Below are 18,528 nucleotides of genomic sequence, written 5' to 3' on the forward strand. Positions count from 1 at the left end.
ACGCCCACCCAGGCCATACCCACCCGGCCCCCTGAGGGTAACCGCAATGCTGATGCGGCCCTCAATGAAATTGAGTTTGACACCCCTGCCCTATGAAGAAGAGTTATACGTTTGAGAGACTTTTTAGATTTTTTAAAAAGATCAAGCAATTGAGAAGGCAACGGAGCTTGATAATAGCTATGAATTACTTCAAAGGGGAATTACATAAATTCCTGGAAAACAAGGCATCGATGGCTACTAGTCCTGATAATTACAGGCTATCTCAAGTATAGTCCCCAGCATATCAGTGGCTGGAGAAATTAAATTGGAAACTATGGTCGCCATGTTTTTGTGAGCTTCACCATGAAATCTGGTTGGCCACTGTAAGATTAGAATGCCAGACAATGTGGTTATTTGGCTGAACTAGGATTGGGAAAACCCAGCTTCAAGATCACCTCTCAGCCATGGAAACCCAGTGAATAGTTTTGAACCATCCTATTGTTCAGTCCAGCTACTATTTTTGTGGGAAAAGCTGGGAGGGGAAATGTTATGTACAATGCAAGCCTCTTTGAAAAAGGCAGGATATCAATCAAATTAATTAAATAAACAAACAAATAAACAAATAAATGTAAAATAAAATAAAATGCAAGGCAATATGGACTTTGTACACGTAGAAACTGTTCTAAAATTACTTCTTTTACCATTTTTTTCTATGCTCCTTTTATTTGGCCTCAAACATTTTCTTCCAATCTTGTTCACAATTCACAAACCCTTCAGGTTTGTCATACGCGTAGCTCTTAAAACTCTACCTATAAGGAGATATATTGTACCTGTATAAGAATTACTTCTTTAATATGATGATAATAATCCATTGCTTTCCTAGCTGGAAGACCAGGGGGAGAGCATTCTCGGTGGGTGCACCAAACCTTTGGAACCGCTTACCGGCTGAACTCCGGATGGCCCCCGACCTTCGCTCCTATCTATTCGAACAAGCCGGCCTGGCCTGATGGGTTTGGGGTTTTAACATTATTTTAACTAACCTACTACATTGGGCACAATCATTTAACTTTAAATCTTGTATCCTGTATTCTTATTTTATTGCCCTGTACACCGCCCTGAGTCCTTCGGGAGAAGGGCGGTATATAAATCAAATAAATAAAATAAAATAAAATAAATTATAGGCCTTTACAGCATTTCCTGTTATTCATCTGGCCACCTGTTCACTCTCAGGTCACTCCCAAGTTTCATTCCCATTTGCAAGAGGTAGCAATCTTTCAAATATAGTAAAATACAATAAAATAGGCTTCTATATCTTCTTCCTCTGTTAAGTTAGGGATTTTTATATCTTTGGGACTACCTTCCCTCTCAACATGTTCTGAAAACCCTAGATGTGACTATGCCCCTTCTAGTGATTGGATTCCTTTATCAGATCCCTAAACTCTTTTCTTGCCTCTCACTCTTCCCATTTTTGCCTACCTTTCCTTTTTCTCCCCCCAAAGCTGCTCTTCTTTCTCTTTTTTAATTAACAGAAACTTTTCCTCTTTCGTTTGCTTCAAATATCTGAGCCTAGCCCCTTTCCTGGCTGGTCTGTCTTCTTTGCTTAATTGCAGGCATGAAGTAGATACCTGTCTCTACCAAAGCAGTAGCTTCTTCTGTGTCTAAGGGAGACAGTGTTTTTCTGGTCTACTTTTTCCATCCCTGTTTGGTGTAGACTCTAGTGGCAAGTATGGTTTCTGAAGTCAGGATGTTAATTATTATCTGCAAAGTCTGAAGTCTGCAAGGGCCAAACTTTCTTCCATTTGTAGCTATGGTTTGTTTTCTTTTGACAAAGAGTACTTAATGAACTCCTTGAGTTTGAGCCAATTCCACCCATGTGGATGCCATCTTATGTTGGATATCTCATCTTGTTTTGGATATCCCACTTTTATTCATTCCCTGTGATGAATTCTTTTAATTTATATCCAATTTGGTTGGCTCAAGACTCCAACAGAATAGGCAACAACACACGTCCCTAGACAATACATACAAGCTCTCACATACTATTACTCACTACTCACTATCTCCACTCCTTCCCACTGCTACTCTTCCTGCTGCTACTGCTATTCCTGCTATTCCTCTTTGTGCATGCTGCTAGAGAAGAACATTCCTTTCCAACTACTTTAAGTTGCTTTACTTCCACACACAAAGACATCTCCTTCTCTCCCCCACATATATCTTCAGTTGTTTCACAGCAAAGCTTTTATAGACAACTTGCTGCTGCTGGTGAGAGGGCTTAAAGAGAAGAGCTGAAAGTAGCATAGGTACCATCCATTTTCTGGACAGCCTGCTCTCTCATCTGTCTGCTTAAACATAGAGAATAGAACAGATAACCTTTATTGTCCTTTTTTACTGTGGGTACATTGGCATACATTAAAAATTAAATTTTGCTCCTTGATCTCAAAAGTGTACATATGCAGTACATAACACACATTTAAATATGCTATATACAACATACCATGTTTTCCCAAAAATAAGACCTGGTCTAATTTTATTTTTGCCTCCAAAAGAGGCACCAGGTCTCATTTTTGAGGTATATGTATGTCTTTTTCACTCACCTCTGGTCCAGTGAGCCCACTTCTTCTGTGGCTGAAGGAGCAGCTTCATTCTGCAGCTGAGAATGGACCTCTGACTACATTTCATAGTCAAAGGCCTTTCTTGAAGGCCAACGCAGCTGAGAACCGAGCTATGGATTGAATCCATAGCTCAGTTCTTGACTGCAGTGGCTTTCTAGTAAGGGCTCTGACTGCAAAATACAGGTCTGGGGATGCCGCAGAGAGGAGAGGTGAGGCCTGGCTGCAAGGTAAGTGGGTGCAGGGCATGTGGGGCAGCTCCACCCACCACCACCACTCTAGCTTGATTTTTAGGCCCAGCCCCCCAAATCAAGCTAGGGCTTATTTTTGAGGTAGGACATACTTTTGGGGCATGTATAAACCTACACCCTTACATAAAAATAATATATAGGGTCTGTTAAATAGTGGGTTCTTGGGTGCAGGAATGACGACACAAGGCTGAGTACAGGAAAACTCATACTTTTATTTCTTGCTGGAAACTGTACTGGGGCAAGGGCTGCAACCAGCCGCAATATATAGTCTAGCCCCTAGGCGGTGGCCAATAGGTTTGAACCACCCATTGCCGCCTGGAGCTAGCCAATTGCAGGACAGGAGACAGTTAGTCTGGGTTGCTGGAGAGCCGTTAGCTGCTCCAGCAACCCACATGGTGTAACACAAAAGCCCAGTACATAACAGGGTCCATTTTGAATACTGTTGTGTATGTAAATAGTTGCTAACAAGGGAATTAGCAGATTGCATTATAGCAGGGTTTTGAGCGGGAGATTCAGGTGCAATCATTGGATGCAATAAACTAGAAGCGGGAAAATAGACTCCGTTGATTGGTTACAGTTCAAACACTACCCCTATAAAAGGTTGCAACATTTGACAATTGACAGTTGACTTTTGTGTATTCAATAAACTCGTTCATTGTTAAACTACTCTGAGTCCTCGTCTATCAGAACCAAACAATTGGCGACGAAGGTGGGATAGACAGAAGACCAGAGAATTGGCGGAATTGTCGCGCAAAGGCGGCAAATTCAGAAACGAGTCACAGTCAACCGAGCGGCTGCGGCAGAATAAGAAAAATTCTCCGAATGGCGCAAATTGGGTCACTGAAGGAATTCGACCCAAACTTCCCCGAGGATTGGGAAGAATACATCGGACAAGTCGAAGGGTTCCTGTTAGTGAACGGAATCACAGACGACCGGAAAAAGGCGGCAGCATTATTGACGATTTGCGGCACACCGGTCTATCGAATCGCTGTCGGACTGTGTCAACCGCAACCGGTCTCAAGCGTGCCTTATGCCGACCTCCTAGCCAAACTAAAGGTCCACTTTACACCTAGGAGATCCGAACTCTTCTGGCGGCGCATCTTTGAGAAGAGGAACCAGAGACCGGGAGAATCCATACAAAAATTTGTCGCTGCCGTCAGGGAAGCCGCAGTACGATGTAAATACGACAATTTAGAAATAAGAATTCGGGACCGAGTAGTACTGGGCTTGCGTGACGAGCAGCTACAAAACAGAATAATCGCCAAACCCACTGGCGATCTGCAGGAAGTGATCGATGAACTTTTAACGTACGAATCCACCGGGTATCGCGACCCCCCCCCCGCAGCAGCATGGTAGCGCCGTCCGAGATCAACCAAGAGGGCTATGTGGACTGCGGGGAGGCGGACCAGCAGTGGGTAGAAGATATTGCTGAAGTCTCTAGGCGATTCGGGAAATTGACGCCAAGACCACCCAGAAGTGAAGGGCCTGAACCTAACCGCCGTCAACAACCCGCAACTCCGCAAAGACAAGCGACGGGGGCACAACGACCATGGAGGGACACCGCAACCAGACCGCGCGACAACGACAACCAGAACCGGTGTGGCAGCTGCGGAGGCAACCATCCCCGCGCCTCTTGCCGATTCCGTACCGCAAAGTGCAGGGCGTGTGGAAAGACCGGCCACATCCAGGCCATCTGTAGGAGCCGTGCTCGCGACAACCGCCTTCACGAAGTCGATGTGTGGCCCGAGGGTAAGGTAACCCCTTATTTCAGTGGCAAGGAGACCCCTAAACCCTGGGTTAAAATTCCAAATCTAGGGGAGGTGGCGCGTGTCAACCGCAGGAGAAATGGGAAAGGTTGCAATTTTCCAGAAGGAAAATTAAAAATCATAGTCCATCTGCAAGGGGTTCCTTGCAGAATGGAAATAGACTCAGGGGCTTCAGTGTCAATAATTTCCAGTGAAACCCTTGAGAGGATTGAACAAATAAGTGGAAGAAAAATTCCACTTAGTTCAACAAACATTCAATTAACTGACTTCCAAAAAAGCCCCATAAAAATAAAAGGAAAGATTAGCCTTAGCGTTAAATTCAAGGGATTTAAGGGGGTCTTAGAATTAATAGTTACTGAGGGACATAGGACTAGTCTAATTGGCCTTAACTGGTTCCCTGCCCTGGGCATTTGGATCGGGGGAATAAATTCAGTAATTAAAAATAAGACCCTCGAATCAGTCTGCAATGAATTTGCAGACGTATTCGATGGATCTCTGGGTAAATACAAAGGGCCCCCAATTAAATTTAATCTAGACCCCTCAGTAAAACCAATCAGGCTTAAGGCCCGAAGGGTACCTTTCGCCCTGAAGGAAAAAATCGAGGCCGAGCTCGACAGGCTTGTAGGCCAAGGCGTATTAGAACCTGTTGAGGGTGGTTTGTGGGAAACGCCGATTGTCACACCCCTCAAACCCAATGGGGATGTGAGAATCTGCGCTGACTACAAGGCCACCCTGAACATTGGAATGAAAAAGCATGCTTACCCGGTCCCGACGGTGAAGCAGGTCCTCGCCACGATCCAGGACGGCGCCATGTTTGCCAAGCTAGACTTGGCGCATGCGTACTTACAATTGACTGTTTCTGAAGAGGCTGCAGAAGCACAGACGATTGTTACCCACAAGGGGGCGTTCCGAGTCCACAGACTGCAATTTGGTATTGCAACAGCTCCAGGCATCTTTCAAGAAGTGATGGAGAGGACCTTAAAGGGCATACCTGGAGTATGCCCTTACTTTGATGATGTCTTGATAGCTGGAAAAAATGAGGAAATGTTAGTAGAGCGGCTGGAACAGGTATTGGGCAGATTTAGGAGGGCTGGATTGAAACTAAAAAAGGAAAAATGTAGCATTGGGGTTAAGTCCACTGATTTTTTGGGGTTCAGGATTGACAAAAATGGAATCCACCCTACCCCTGACAAAATTAAAGCAATTAAATGGGCCCCTGAACCAAGGAACAAGGCTGAACTACAGGCCTTCCTTGGCTTGGTAAACCTCTACCATACGTTTGTGCCACACAAGGCTGCCATTGCAGAACCCCTCCACAGACTCTTAGATAAGAAGACTCCTTGGCAGTGGCTGAACAAACATAGAGTTAGTTTCCAAACTTTAAAGGACATTCTTTCCAGCCAATCAACTGTAACCCACTTTATAGAAAATAAACCAATTTACCTAGCGTGCGATGCTTCGCCTTATGGTGTAGGGGCTGTGATCAGCCACTTAGACAACCAAGGTATACAAAGACCAATCGCATATTATTCCCGGACACTAACCAAGGCAGAGCGGAATTATGCTCAGATAGACAGGGAGGCATTAGCAATTGTGGCAGGAGTAAAGAAGTTCCATGACTACCTTTATGGTAGGAACTTTACCATACTGACTGACCACAAACCCCTGTTGGGACTGTTTACCACGGATAAACAGACTCCCCAAATCATGTCGCCCAGAATGCTGAGGTCGTCCATTTTCCTCTCAGCATACTCATTTTCCCTCCAATACAGACCGGGCAAGGACATGGGACATGCTGACGCCCTTAGCAGACTGCCCTTAAACATCACGGAGGAAGACCCTGCCCCTGTGGGACAAATAATGTCCCTACAGGACATTCCTGATTGGCCTCTAATTGCTAAAGACATAGCTGTGGCAACAAATAATGACCACACTTTAAAGAGAATAATGGCCTGGGTCCTGAGTGGGTGGCCAAACGCCAACCCGGATGCAAAATACATTCCCTATTTTAGAAGAAGAGATGAACTGTCAGTTCATTTGGGATGCTTACTGTGGGGAAATCGTGTGGTTATTCCTGGAATCCACAGATCAGCTATTTTATTAGAATTACATGAAGGACACCCAGGAATAGTACGGATGAAGGCGTTGGCTAGGAGTCACTTGTGGTGGCCAGGACTGGACAACGACATTGAGGAATGTGTTGCCAATTGCCATTTGTGCCAATGTTCTAGGCCAGAACAACAACACATCCGTACGCATAAGTGGGAGTTAGCTAGAAATCCTTGGTCCAGGATTCATATTGACTTTGCTGGACCTTTCCAAGGGTTAACATTTCTGGTAGTGGTTGACAGCTTCTCTAGATGGCTAGAGGTAGTACCAGTCAGTTCAGTAACTTCAGGAAGAACAATACAGGTATTAAGGGGCCTCTTTGCCACTCATGGGTTACCGGATGTAATCGTGTCTGATAATGGGCCACAATTCACATCTATTGAATTTCAGGATTTCCTCAAGGCCAACTCGATTAAACACAAGACATTAGCACCCTTCCACCCATCCACCAAGGGCTTGGCTGAACGAAATGTGAGGACCACGAAAGACGCCTTAAAAAGAATCATTCGGGGCGACTGGCATCAAAGACTGGCCGAATTCTTGCTGGCCCAACATACGACCCCATGTTCTGCTACAGGCAAAAGTCCAGCTGAAATGAGGTGGGGAAGGAGACTAACCACCAAATTGGACAGATTACACCCTGACAGACTTCTACCAAGTGCTGAATTGGACATTCCAAATAGAACATTTAAAGTGGGGGATTTAATCTGGGCCAGGAACTATGCCCAAGGGGACAAATGGATTCCAGGGGTGGTTACTGAAATATTAGGTCCCCTGTCGTACACTATTGAGGGGGAAGGGAATAGGATCAGCAAAAGACACATAGATCAGCTGAGGAAGAGATCTAGTGGATGCTTGCCAGTAGATGGGGACCAAAGTATATTTGGGGGAAACAGTACATCCAGGTTCAGTGATAACAACATGCCAGAGAGTGAGGTAGAGGAAAGGCAAAATAACTCATCCCCTGGTACCCAACAACAACAATTTAGTCAAATTGACTGGGAGGTACCCCTGCGAAGTAGGCCAGTGACCGCTGATCTTCAAACACAAACTAATACACAAAACAGCAACAGGGAAACATCAGAGTCTGGTAACCAAGAGCCCAGGTCCAACAGAGACAATCAGCCAAGCAGTCAATCAGAAAGAGGGGTCCCTAGCAGCCAGAGTAATAGATACCCTACTAGAATACATAGGCCACCAAAATATTTAAAGGATTTTATACAGAAATAACAACTGGGGGGTAAGGGGTGTTGTGTATGTAAATAGTTGCTAACAAGGGAATTAGCAGATTGCATTATAGCAGGGTTTTGAGCGGGAGATTCAGGTGCAATCATTGGATGCAATAAACTAGAAGCGGGAAAATAGACTCCGTTGATTGGTTACAGTTCAAACACTACCCCTATAAAAGGTTGCAACATTTGACAGTTGACAGTTGACTTTTGTGTATTCAATAAACTCGTTCATTGTTAAACTACTCTGAGTCCTCGTCTATCAGAACCAAACAAATACACTGTGGAAAAAGGAAGTTTAGAGTTTACAAAGTTAATACTGTATGGAACAAAACTGACTAAATCTGGATGTTCTGCCTCGGATACCCCAAATCCTCTTCCCAGAAGGTAACAAGGAAAACAGATTGTGAAGAGGATGTGTAGTGTCCCAGACAATCTTGTGGACGCTGCTCAAGCAACACTCTCTGCACTGCCTTCCTGTCTGAAGCAGTGATGCTTCCAAACCAGACTGTAATGCTGTATGACAGGATGCTCTCAATCATCCCTCTGTAGAAAGTGGTAAGAACAGGGGAAGGAAGATGTGCCTTTACTGTGCAGCACATATATGGCTAACACTCTTATGAGATGCTGCATGGTATGTCTTTGGAATCTGATGTAGGACTATAAAACCGTTCCTTGATTTAGATACATACATTCCTGATCTTGTTTTACATTCAAGTGTACATTTTTGCTAATAAAGAAAATACTGTGCAAATCATTACTATCTTATCCATGAAAATAAGTGACAATTGCTCTGTAAGCACATTGGTGCATATTGAGTTCATTAGCAAAAAAAATCTTGCAATGAAAAAAATTAGTGTTTTCTACATACACTAACGCAGAGATCTCCAACCTTTCTGGGCTTGTGGACTGGAGGGAAGGAGAGCAGCTTCAAAATTGGTGTGTGTGTGTGCACACATGCGCACACTAGGCTATGCACACTGGTGCGGCACTAGAGGCCCCATTCACGCATGTGGCATGTGCTGGCACCATGTACATGTGGAAATGGCCATGCACCCCCCACGGTGGCTAGCAGCCTCGCTTGCACATGTGCAAACTGGCACACAACCCAACCAGGCTAGCGGATACCCACCCTGTGCTAGCGTCCCCATTCGGGCCCATGTGCATACGCAAACAGGGCCACAGGCGCTAGCATAAGTGGGGAGGAATACACACCCATGTGTGCGCGCACTGGCCAGCTATTTCCATGGCTTGCTGGCCAAGAGCCTGCAGCCCAATCCTGGGCCATGGCCCATAGGTTGGGGACCCCTGCACTAAGGCATAAAGCAAAAAAAAAAAAAGGTTTACTAGAGGCATCGTGTGAAGAGACTAATTGATTGTAATGTGAATGTAAAGCAACCTTTTCAAACTTTTCCCAACCTTTCATTTGTATTGAAACTCCCAAAATACTAAGCCAGGATGAGCTATTTCTTTGTGCTATGGATCAGGATTCAAGTAGGAATTGAATATTTCACATGAACTCTGTATTAGGCAATTTGGAAAATCATGAATCTTGCTCACAGACCTGGTGTTCTTGTTTTTTTTTTAGGTCTGAATCTGAACCACTGACTACTCCAGGTATGCTAAATAATTTGATATTCAGGCTGCTTTTTAGGGAATCTGCAAAATGAAAATCAGTTCATAATTTTGCAGCAATTTTAGACAGAGACTCTTATGGAGGCCTATAACAAGAAAACTGTTAACAAGAAAATTTCACTTATTCTCCGAATCTTTTCTAGAGTTGAATGGGTCTTGGAATGATTTGGATATCCCTGTTTACCTTCCCTTAACCATAGGCAGGAAACCTATAGTCTTCCAAAGTTGTACTTAAGTTGCCATCAAACCCAGTTAGCATGATCAGTGGTTCAAGTTATACTTTCAGTTTCCACATCTGCATTTCTCAGATTTTATTCCAGCATTCCTTAACTTGCTGTCCTCCAGATGTGTTGGACTTCAAGTTTAACACTTTTATTCAGCATTGTTTTTACATCACACACTGTAAAAATTACAATGATTTTTACTGGACGTTGTTATGCTCAACTCATCTTTAGCAGATCCTGCAGATTAATGAATATACTTACATTCTAAATTTAAATTAGTTTGAGTTTAACTTAATTATCATGTCTCCTAAAGAAAGAATAAAGACTTCAGCATTGACACAAAATTCCATTTCCCATGATTATTTGCTAGTGATGCTGATTATTAGCTGTGGTGGCGCAGTGATTAGAATGCAGTATTGCAGGCTAATTCTGCTGACTGCCAGCAGTTTGATTCTCACCGGCTCAAGGTTGTCTCAGCCTTCCATCCTTGTGAGGTCGGTAAAATGAGGACTCAGATTGTTGTGGGCAATATGTTGATTCTGTAAACTGTTTAGAGAGGATTGTAAACCACACTGTGAAGCAGTATATAAATCTAAGTGCTATTGCTATTATAGCAAATTGTTTGATAAATACGGTATTTGTTTGATGAACTGCAATGTTAACATATGTTGTATGGATCAGTATTCCATCCTCAATGGTGTGCAGGGCAGGCTCCATCTCTGTTGTTGTTAGCTGCGAAGTCGTGTCCGACCCATCGCAACCCTATGGACAACATTCCTCCAGGCCTTCCTGTCCTCTACCATCTTCTGGAGTCCATTTAAGCTCACGCCTACTGCTTCAGTGACTCCATCCAGCCACCTCATTCTCTGTCGTCCCCTTCTTCTATTGCCCTCGATCTTTCCCAGCATTAGGCTCTTCTCCAGTGAGTCCTTCCTTCTCATTAGGTGGCCAAAGTATCTCTAGTTCCTCTGCCTCTTCGAAATCCTGCCTGTACTTCTGGTAGTTCTCGATCCACATACTGCTGAAGTCTAGCTTGTAAGATTTTAAGCATGACTTTACTAGCATGAGAAATGAGTGCAATGGTGCGATAGTTTGAACATTCTTTGGCACTGCCTTTCTTTGGAATTGGAATGTAAACTGATCTTTTCCAATCCTGTGGCCACTGTTGAGTTTTCCAAATTTGCTGGCAAATTGAGTGTAGCACTTTTACTGCATTGTCTTTTAAGATTTTGAATAGCTCAGCTGGAATACTGTCACCTCCACTAGCTTTGTTGTTGCTCAGCTTTTCTAAGGCCCACTTCACTTCACATTCTACGATGTCTGGCTCAAGGTGAGTTACCACCTCATTATGATTATCTGGGATGTTAAGCTCATTCTTGTATAGTTCTTCTGTGTAATTTTTCCACCTCTTCTTAATCTCTTCTGCCTCTGTTAGGTCCCTGCCATTTTGGTCCTTTATCATGCCCATTTTTGCATTAAACTTTCCCTTCATCTCTCCAATTTTCTTGAAAAGATCTCTGGTCCTCCCTATTCTATTGTTTTCTTCTATTTCTTTGCACTGTTCATTTAAGAAGGCATTCTTATCTCTTCTAGCTATTCTCTGGAATTCTGCATTCAATTGGGCATATCTATGTTTTTCTCCCTTGCCTTTCGCTTCCCTCCTTTCCTCAGCTATTTGCAAAGCTTCCTCAGACAGCCATTTTGCTTTCTTGCATTTCTTTTTCTTTGGGATGGTTTTGTTTGCTACCTCTTGTACAATGTCGCGAACCTCTGTCCATAGTTCTTCAGGCACTCTGTCTATCAGATCTAATTCCTTAAATCTATTTGTCACCTCTACTGTATATTCAACAGGGATATGATTTAATTCATACCTGAGTGGCCTAGTGCTTTTCCCTACTTTTTTCAGTTTAAGCCTAAACTTTGCAAGGAGAAGCTCATGGTCTGAGCCACAGTCAGCTCCTGGTCTTGTTTTTACTGACTGTATAGAGCTTCTCCATCTTTGGCTGCAGAGCATATAGTCAATCTGATTTCTGTGTTGACCGTCTGGTGATGTCCATGTGTAGAGCCGTCTCTTGGGTTGTTGGAAAAGAGTGTTTGCTATGACCATCATATTCTCTTGACAAAATTCTATCAGCCTGTGCCCTGCTTCATTTTGTACTCCAAGGCCAAACTTGCCTGTTATTCCAGTTATCTTTTGGCTTCCTACTTTAGCATTCCAATCCCCCATGATGATAAGGACATCATTTTTGGGTGTTAGTTCTATAAGGTGCTGTAGGGCTTCATAGAACCGGTCAATTTCATCCTCTTCAGCACTGGTGGTTGGGGCATAGACTTGGACTACTGTGATATTGAATGGTTTGCCTTGGATTCGAACTGAGATCATTCTGTCATTTTGAGGATTGTATCCCAGTATTGCTTTTCCTACTCTTTTATTGACTATGAAGGCTACTCCATTTCTTCTGAGGGATTCTTGCCCGCAGTAGTATACCTGATGGTCATCTGAATTAAATTCACCCATTCCTGTCCATTTTAGTTCGCTGATACCTAAGATGTCGATGTTCAGTCTTGTCATCTCTTGTTTGACCACGTCCAGCTTTCCTTGATTCATGGATCTTACATTCCAGGTTCCTATGGAGAAAAAATCTTTACAGCATTGGACTTTCCTTTCACCACCAGACACATCCACAGCTGAGCGTCCTTTCGGCTTTGGCCCAGTCACTTCATTCTTTCTGGCGCTACTAGTACTAGCCCTCTGCTCTTCCCCAGTAGCATATTGGACACCTTCTGACCTGAGGGGCTCATCTTCCAGCGTCATATCGTTTTGCCTTTTGATACTGTCCATAGGGTTTTCATGGCAAAGATACTGGAGTGGGTTGCCATTTCCTTCTCCAGTGGATCACGTTTTGTCAGAACTCTCAGCTATGACCTGTCCATCTTGGGTGGCCCTGCACGGCATAGCTCATAGCTTCATTAAATTACGCAAGCCCCTTCGCCACGACAAGGCAGTAATCCATGAAGGGGCTCCATCTCTGAAAGGAAGTTAAATTGGAATATACTAAATGAATGTATAGTATGTATGCTATATGTGGAATAATCAAACATGTTCTTCAAACCACTGGAAAAAAAATCAGTAGGGGACATAAATAAAGCATCCCAGGCTGTGTCAGTCTTCAAAGACATTATAATGTGATAATTTTAACTGTGGAATATAGTTTCTATCATTATCATATTGTCTTTGACTATCATAGAACCATTATAACACGGAAGGATCTTGGCCATTTGTTTTACTAGATCCTCATAAAGATAACAGATTTCAATTTGTAGGATTTTTTTTAAATTAGGAGAACTGGGTGCAAAAAACATGGATATAGAATAAATTTTGATGACAAAATTTATTGGAGCAGTACAACCACTCTCTACAATTTTTTTATTTGAAGTCTTTCAATTATTAACCCTGCGCTAAAATTCCTTTTTTCCTTAATTTAGATGAGAAGAGATTATTATTCTTATTAAAGAAAATGATGTGTTTAAAAAAGTCAGAAATCATTGCAAATTTCCCAAGGGATATATAAAAAGATTTGTATCTACCTTTGATACAGATTATATGTTGAGGAAGTGGGTCATTCAATGAAATAATAAGTGATTTTTTACAGTTTGAACTAAGAGAAAATTTCTTCTAAAGACTGTTTGAACATGAATAAGTCACAGTGGATTGATTCTCAAAAGACCTTCAGTGGATGGCTATAATAGAGATCTGCGTAGGTAACTCTAGTCATGTCCAGCAAATGGATAGCTGGTAATGCCTATCACCTGTTACCTGTACAATATAGTTTTTGCATCCTGCTGCAGGCTATCAAAAATTTGGATTGACAGCTGTATGGAAAAAGTTGGGGCTCAGCAGCAGGTACACATATAGAGATTCTTTGGGAAAGAGGCTGGTATCTCTTTTCAACTGGGCTGAGAATACTGAGTTACTAATGGGGAAATTCAATAGGATGATTATGGGGGCTGTGGATGGTGAATATTTGGACTGATTTGGTTTCAGGAAAGGTTAAGGCTCTCTAGAACAGGGCTTTTCAACCTTTTCACCCATTGTACCACTTTTAGGATATGGCAACATCCGAGTACCACCAGTTGCCTAGCAAGGTGTCAAAAACTTGATGACCAAAAGAAAAGGGGGGAAAAAGTGATAAAGTACAGGTAGTCCTTGACTTACAACAGTTCGCTTAGTGACTGTTTGAAGTTACAACAGCACTGAAAAAAGTGTCTTATAACCATTTTTCATACTTATGACTGTTGCAGCATCCCCAGGGTCATGTGATTTACATTCGGATGCTTGGCAATTGATGGTCAGTTATGATGGTCACAGTGTCACACAGTGTCCCTTGTGTGACCTTCTGACAAGCAAAGTCCATGGGGGAAGCCAGATTCACTAAACAACCACGTTACTAATTTAACAACTACAGTGATTCACTTAACAAATGTGGCAAGAAAAGTAATAAAATGGGACAAAACTCATTTAACAAATTTCTCACTTGGGCACAATTGTGGTTGTAGGTTGAGGACTATCTGTACACCCAATTACCACACTTTTAATGGGAAACTTGTGCCTGTTTCTCTGGCATTAATCTTTGCACTGTTCTATCCCTTTCTCTCCTGGTTGTCTCAAAGAAGCTGATAGGTGATTGTAGGGGCTTTGGATGGGGGTGGTGTGGCTTCTGCAATTGAAGTGGGGGCATGGGGTATGTGTTGGGGTGCTAGATGGCTATCCACCAAAGGTTCCCTAACTTTAAAACAGCTCTTGGGTGTCAACAGTTACCCAGCACGCGGGGCTCAGGAGAAAGAGATGCCGGCAATGCTAACTCCCAAAAATGAGGGGCTCAGAGGCAGCTACAAGCAGGGGAGGCAGGGAGGGAGGGGGGGCAAAGAAAGGAAATCAAACCTGATTGACAGGGAGGATAGTAACCCTTCCCCCACTTTGCAGAGGGCAGATCCCCATTATCCCCGGCCCGGCAGCGGTCTTCCTGCCCCACCGTTGCAGACAAAGGGAGGCTCCAATGAGAAGGAGGAAGAAGAGAGTTTAAGCAAGTTTAGCAACTGGAGTGGGGATCCCCCCCAAAAAAATCGTGCTTCGTGGGTAACCACCCAGCATGACAGAAGTGACAAACCACCCAGAAGACGGGGGTGGGGAATAAAAACCAAACAGCCCACTCCCATGAAAAATTCTCAACAAAAATGCTCATGACAACAAAAACCTCAGATGGGGAAGAGTGCAGGCAGGCGGGTGTCTTGCTCGGCTGGTGGCTTGGGGGGGGAAAGGGGACAGCTTCAACCCCCCAAACACTGCGCCAATCTGAGCGCTTTCACTGAGCCCAGAAGAAGCGCCGATCAGCTGGAGTTTGGAGCTGATCCTGGCGCTTCTGCTGAGCCCTGCAGCTCCAGTTGTCTTTCGCTCAGGCTTGTGTGGTGCTGCCACCGGTTCAGCTCATTCCCTTCCCCCGCTACCACTTCTAGGATGGTCACGTACCACCTGCCAGGTGCCAATGTACCACAGGTGGTATGTGTACCACCGGTTAAAAAGCCCTTTTCTAGTAGAATAAAGATGCGATATACTATGTTTAACAAGACTGAAGCGGTATAAAGCAGACTCTGTACAAAATGTGATTCTTAATAAGTATTATTCATTTAAAAATCCCAGTGGTTCAAGTTGAAAACATAAAAGGTATAAAAAAGACTACCTCTGTGAGGGATATAGGTAGTTCAAAAATGTGAAATATAAATAAATAAATCATATGTTTAGCTGAAATATCAGTTGCATATATTAGCAATCCTGAAAGGTGTCCTTTGTGATTTATCCATTCTCTCTTAGATACTCCATGCTCTCTCTCTCTTTCCATCCCTGACATAGTGTCTTGTGTCACTCCTTGCAGAACCTTCTGTAAGCCGACGGGTGAAGACTGTCATTGAAGAACTGGTGGATGGCAAGGTGGTATCGTCCCGCATGGAGGAGGTGGAGCACCAGCTTTGAAAGATGCGGCCTTCCCTGTAGCAGTTCTGTCAGCACAATGATGATGGTGATGGTGATGGTGAAGAAGAGGGGAAGGGAATAGAAGCTCTATATGAGGTTTTTTTTTGTTGGCTGGCAAATAAATGAGCCTTTCATTTTTTGCCTAGGTAACTGTTGATTATGACTTTCGGAATTAGTGGGTTTGAAATCTTTACATTTTAATTTCCACACCTACCTTGGATTCTGCTTAAAAAGGGATTAACATTTTTATGTTGGTGTCAGAAGAAATTTGAAAATCAATGATTTGGTCTTTCTACTTATATCTTTGTTTTGTCTTCAGATTACTATCTATGTTACTACAATTATGGGAAAAGATAGTTAAGAACATCATTGTATTCTGAACTATATTACTAAAACATATTTTATTTCATGAAAAGCTTTGGTTTACCAAATATGAGCTATGGCAAAGAGGATGATTTTGCATATTTGGAAAGTAATTTACCCTCCTTATTTTAAGAAGAGGCTCCAGGATATAAGCTGCTTTTTGAGAAATCTCTGCCTCCTAAAAATGAGATGACTCGGGACACATTTCTGTATTGACAAGATTTAATGATGTTTGATTAATTTTATATTATTTACAGCAATTATATAGATCTGTTTTGAATTATTTGGTTTTTTTGTCTATTTTGTCATATTTAGTTAATTTTAGTCACTACAGAATGTTTGGGGGTTTTTTCTTCTGTTGGTGATGTACAGTATGATTATTTTTTATTTCTCTCTTTAAAAATAAATTGTTTAAAACAATTGTCTTCAAAAACCAATTGTGTTGTTTTGTCTGGGGAAAAAAAAGCTGCTAGTGTTTTTTTTTTAAACTGGGAAAAATGTTCTAAATAAGGGATTGCAGATTTTCTGTTGTTGATTCTGCCAACAGGGAGTTTTGTACAGTTGTTCTTTCTGCTGCGTTTGTTACTTTGGGAGAGGAGCAGTTTGACTTTGCTTACTCTAACACAGACATGTCAAACACAAGGCCCGGGGGCCGGATCTGGCCCGCGAAGTGGTTTCATGCGGCCCGCGAAGCCATCCTGGAAACAGTGAGGGAACGGCCCCCACTGCCTTGGCCCTGGCCCAGAGACCTTCCTTCTGCCAGAGACCCTCAGATCTGTCCCACTCCTGCCCAGGCCCCCATAGGCACCCTTGATGCGAACGATGTAGAGCTGGCCATGCCCAGCCAGTAGGCCATACGCACTCTAGCCACGCCCACCCAGTAGGCCACGCCCACCCTGGCCACACCCACCCGGCCCCCTGAGGGCAACCGCAATGCTGATGCGGCCCTCAATGAAATTGAGTTTGACACCCCTGCTCTAACACAATGTTGTATATTCTGTGGAGTGCATCCATGTACTGCTGATTACAGTCATTCACTGCTGCATGTGCCATTTTCTTCCTACACTTAATAGGAGCTGGGGTGAAAGTGACAAAGTTTTGCTAATATCCAGTGCTTTTTTTCTAAAAAAAAAAGGTGCGGGAACTCTCATCTTGGCAGGCGCAGGAGGCGAGGGGTGGGGTGGGGGTGGGGGGCGGTGCTGCTGCAGTCACAGGTGCGAAGGGTGCAGGCTCCCCTCCCTGGGGCCGGAGCCGGCGCAGCTGGTGCTGTGGGAGCAGCAGAGCCCACTCTATATGGCAGGGCTGCGCAATGCGGGCAGTGGAGGCGGTGCGGGCCAGGCAATGTTTTAATCTTATGATTTTAAAAATATATTTTTTCTATTGTAAGTTTCCCCAAACCTCGCCATGTGGATTGTATACAAATATTATATAATTGGTAAATAAAGGTAGAACATATGTTTTTTTTTTTTATTGAAAAGTTTTAAAATACAGTTTTCCTTTAAAAAACCCCCCTTCCCCCTCCTTCCTCCCCTCCCTACCTCCCCCCTATCTCCCCCCCTCCCCCTCTCCCTCCTCCCTCCCCTGCCTCCCCCCCTACTTCCCCTCCTCCCCCCCTCCCCCCCCCCCCCGACTTCCCAGAGCAAAATACAAGGTATATATCTAAAAAGCAATCATAAACAATCATATACTAACAATTATAAACTCTAAAATCCATCACTCTCTAGCTTATATAGAGTAAACCAATCCTTAATAATACTAAATATGTATAAAGAACTAAAATAAAAAAACTAGCGTCATTCCCATCTATGTTCTTCCACAATTCACTATTTCCTAAACAAATTCTCATTTACACATCACAAGCACCTATCCCTATTAACCTCTCTAGCCAAAATAGGCTATAATAGATAGTTCTTACACAAATTAACCCACATTAACCCACAAAACTTTCTACCTCTTCCTCTGTAGTAAATTGTCCATTAATTCCAAATTGAAGATTCTGTTACCATACATATCATCCCAAAACTCTTAAAAACACAACTACCACTTGACTGTAAGTATGTTGTGGAAGTTCCATAGATTTCTACTAGTCTTATTTTTTTATCTTTTTTGAGCGTTTTAAGGCAGCACGCGTCACCCTCTGTTCTCTAGGATCATCCAAAAGAGTTGCAGCTTGATCTCCTCCTGTACCATTCTCGTCTATCTGTCCATCTTCATCCTCTTGATGTTCTCCTTCTCCAGATCCCTCCGCAGCTTCCAAAAGTGTTGATGGGGTTGCTTTTAAGACATTGTTGTAAAAATCCTGCGCTTGCTTCACAGTACCCAAACAGTACCTTTT

General features: G+C 43.2%; 1 protein-coding gene across 1 annotated transcript in view; it reads left to right on the forward strand.

The window, feature by feature from the left end:
• The window catches only part of LOC310648454 (keratin, type I cytoskeletal 17-like), a 36,390-nt gene extending 20,469 nt beyond the window's left edge, over nt 1–15,921 (forward strand). Inside the window, exons 8-9 of the mRNA XM_083376291.1 lie at nt 9,532–9,560; nt 15,733–15,921. Coding sequence (XP_083232417.1) covers nt 9,532–9,560; nt 15,733–15,830 — 127 coding nt within the window. The 3' untranslated portion in view covers nt 15,831–15,921. The remainder of the gene's footprint in view (nt 1–9,531; nt 9,561–15,732) is intronic.
• The last annotated feature ends 2,607 nt before the right edge of the window (nt 15,922–18,528 follow it).

Source organism: Vipera ursinii (assembly GCF_947247035.1).
Source record: "Vipera ursinii genome assembly, chromosome: Z".
NCBI classification, from domain to species: domain Eukaryota; kingdom Metazoa; phylum Chordata; class Lepidosauria; order Squamata; family Viperidae; genus Vipera; species Vipera ursinii.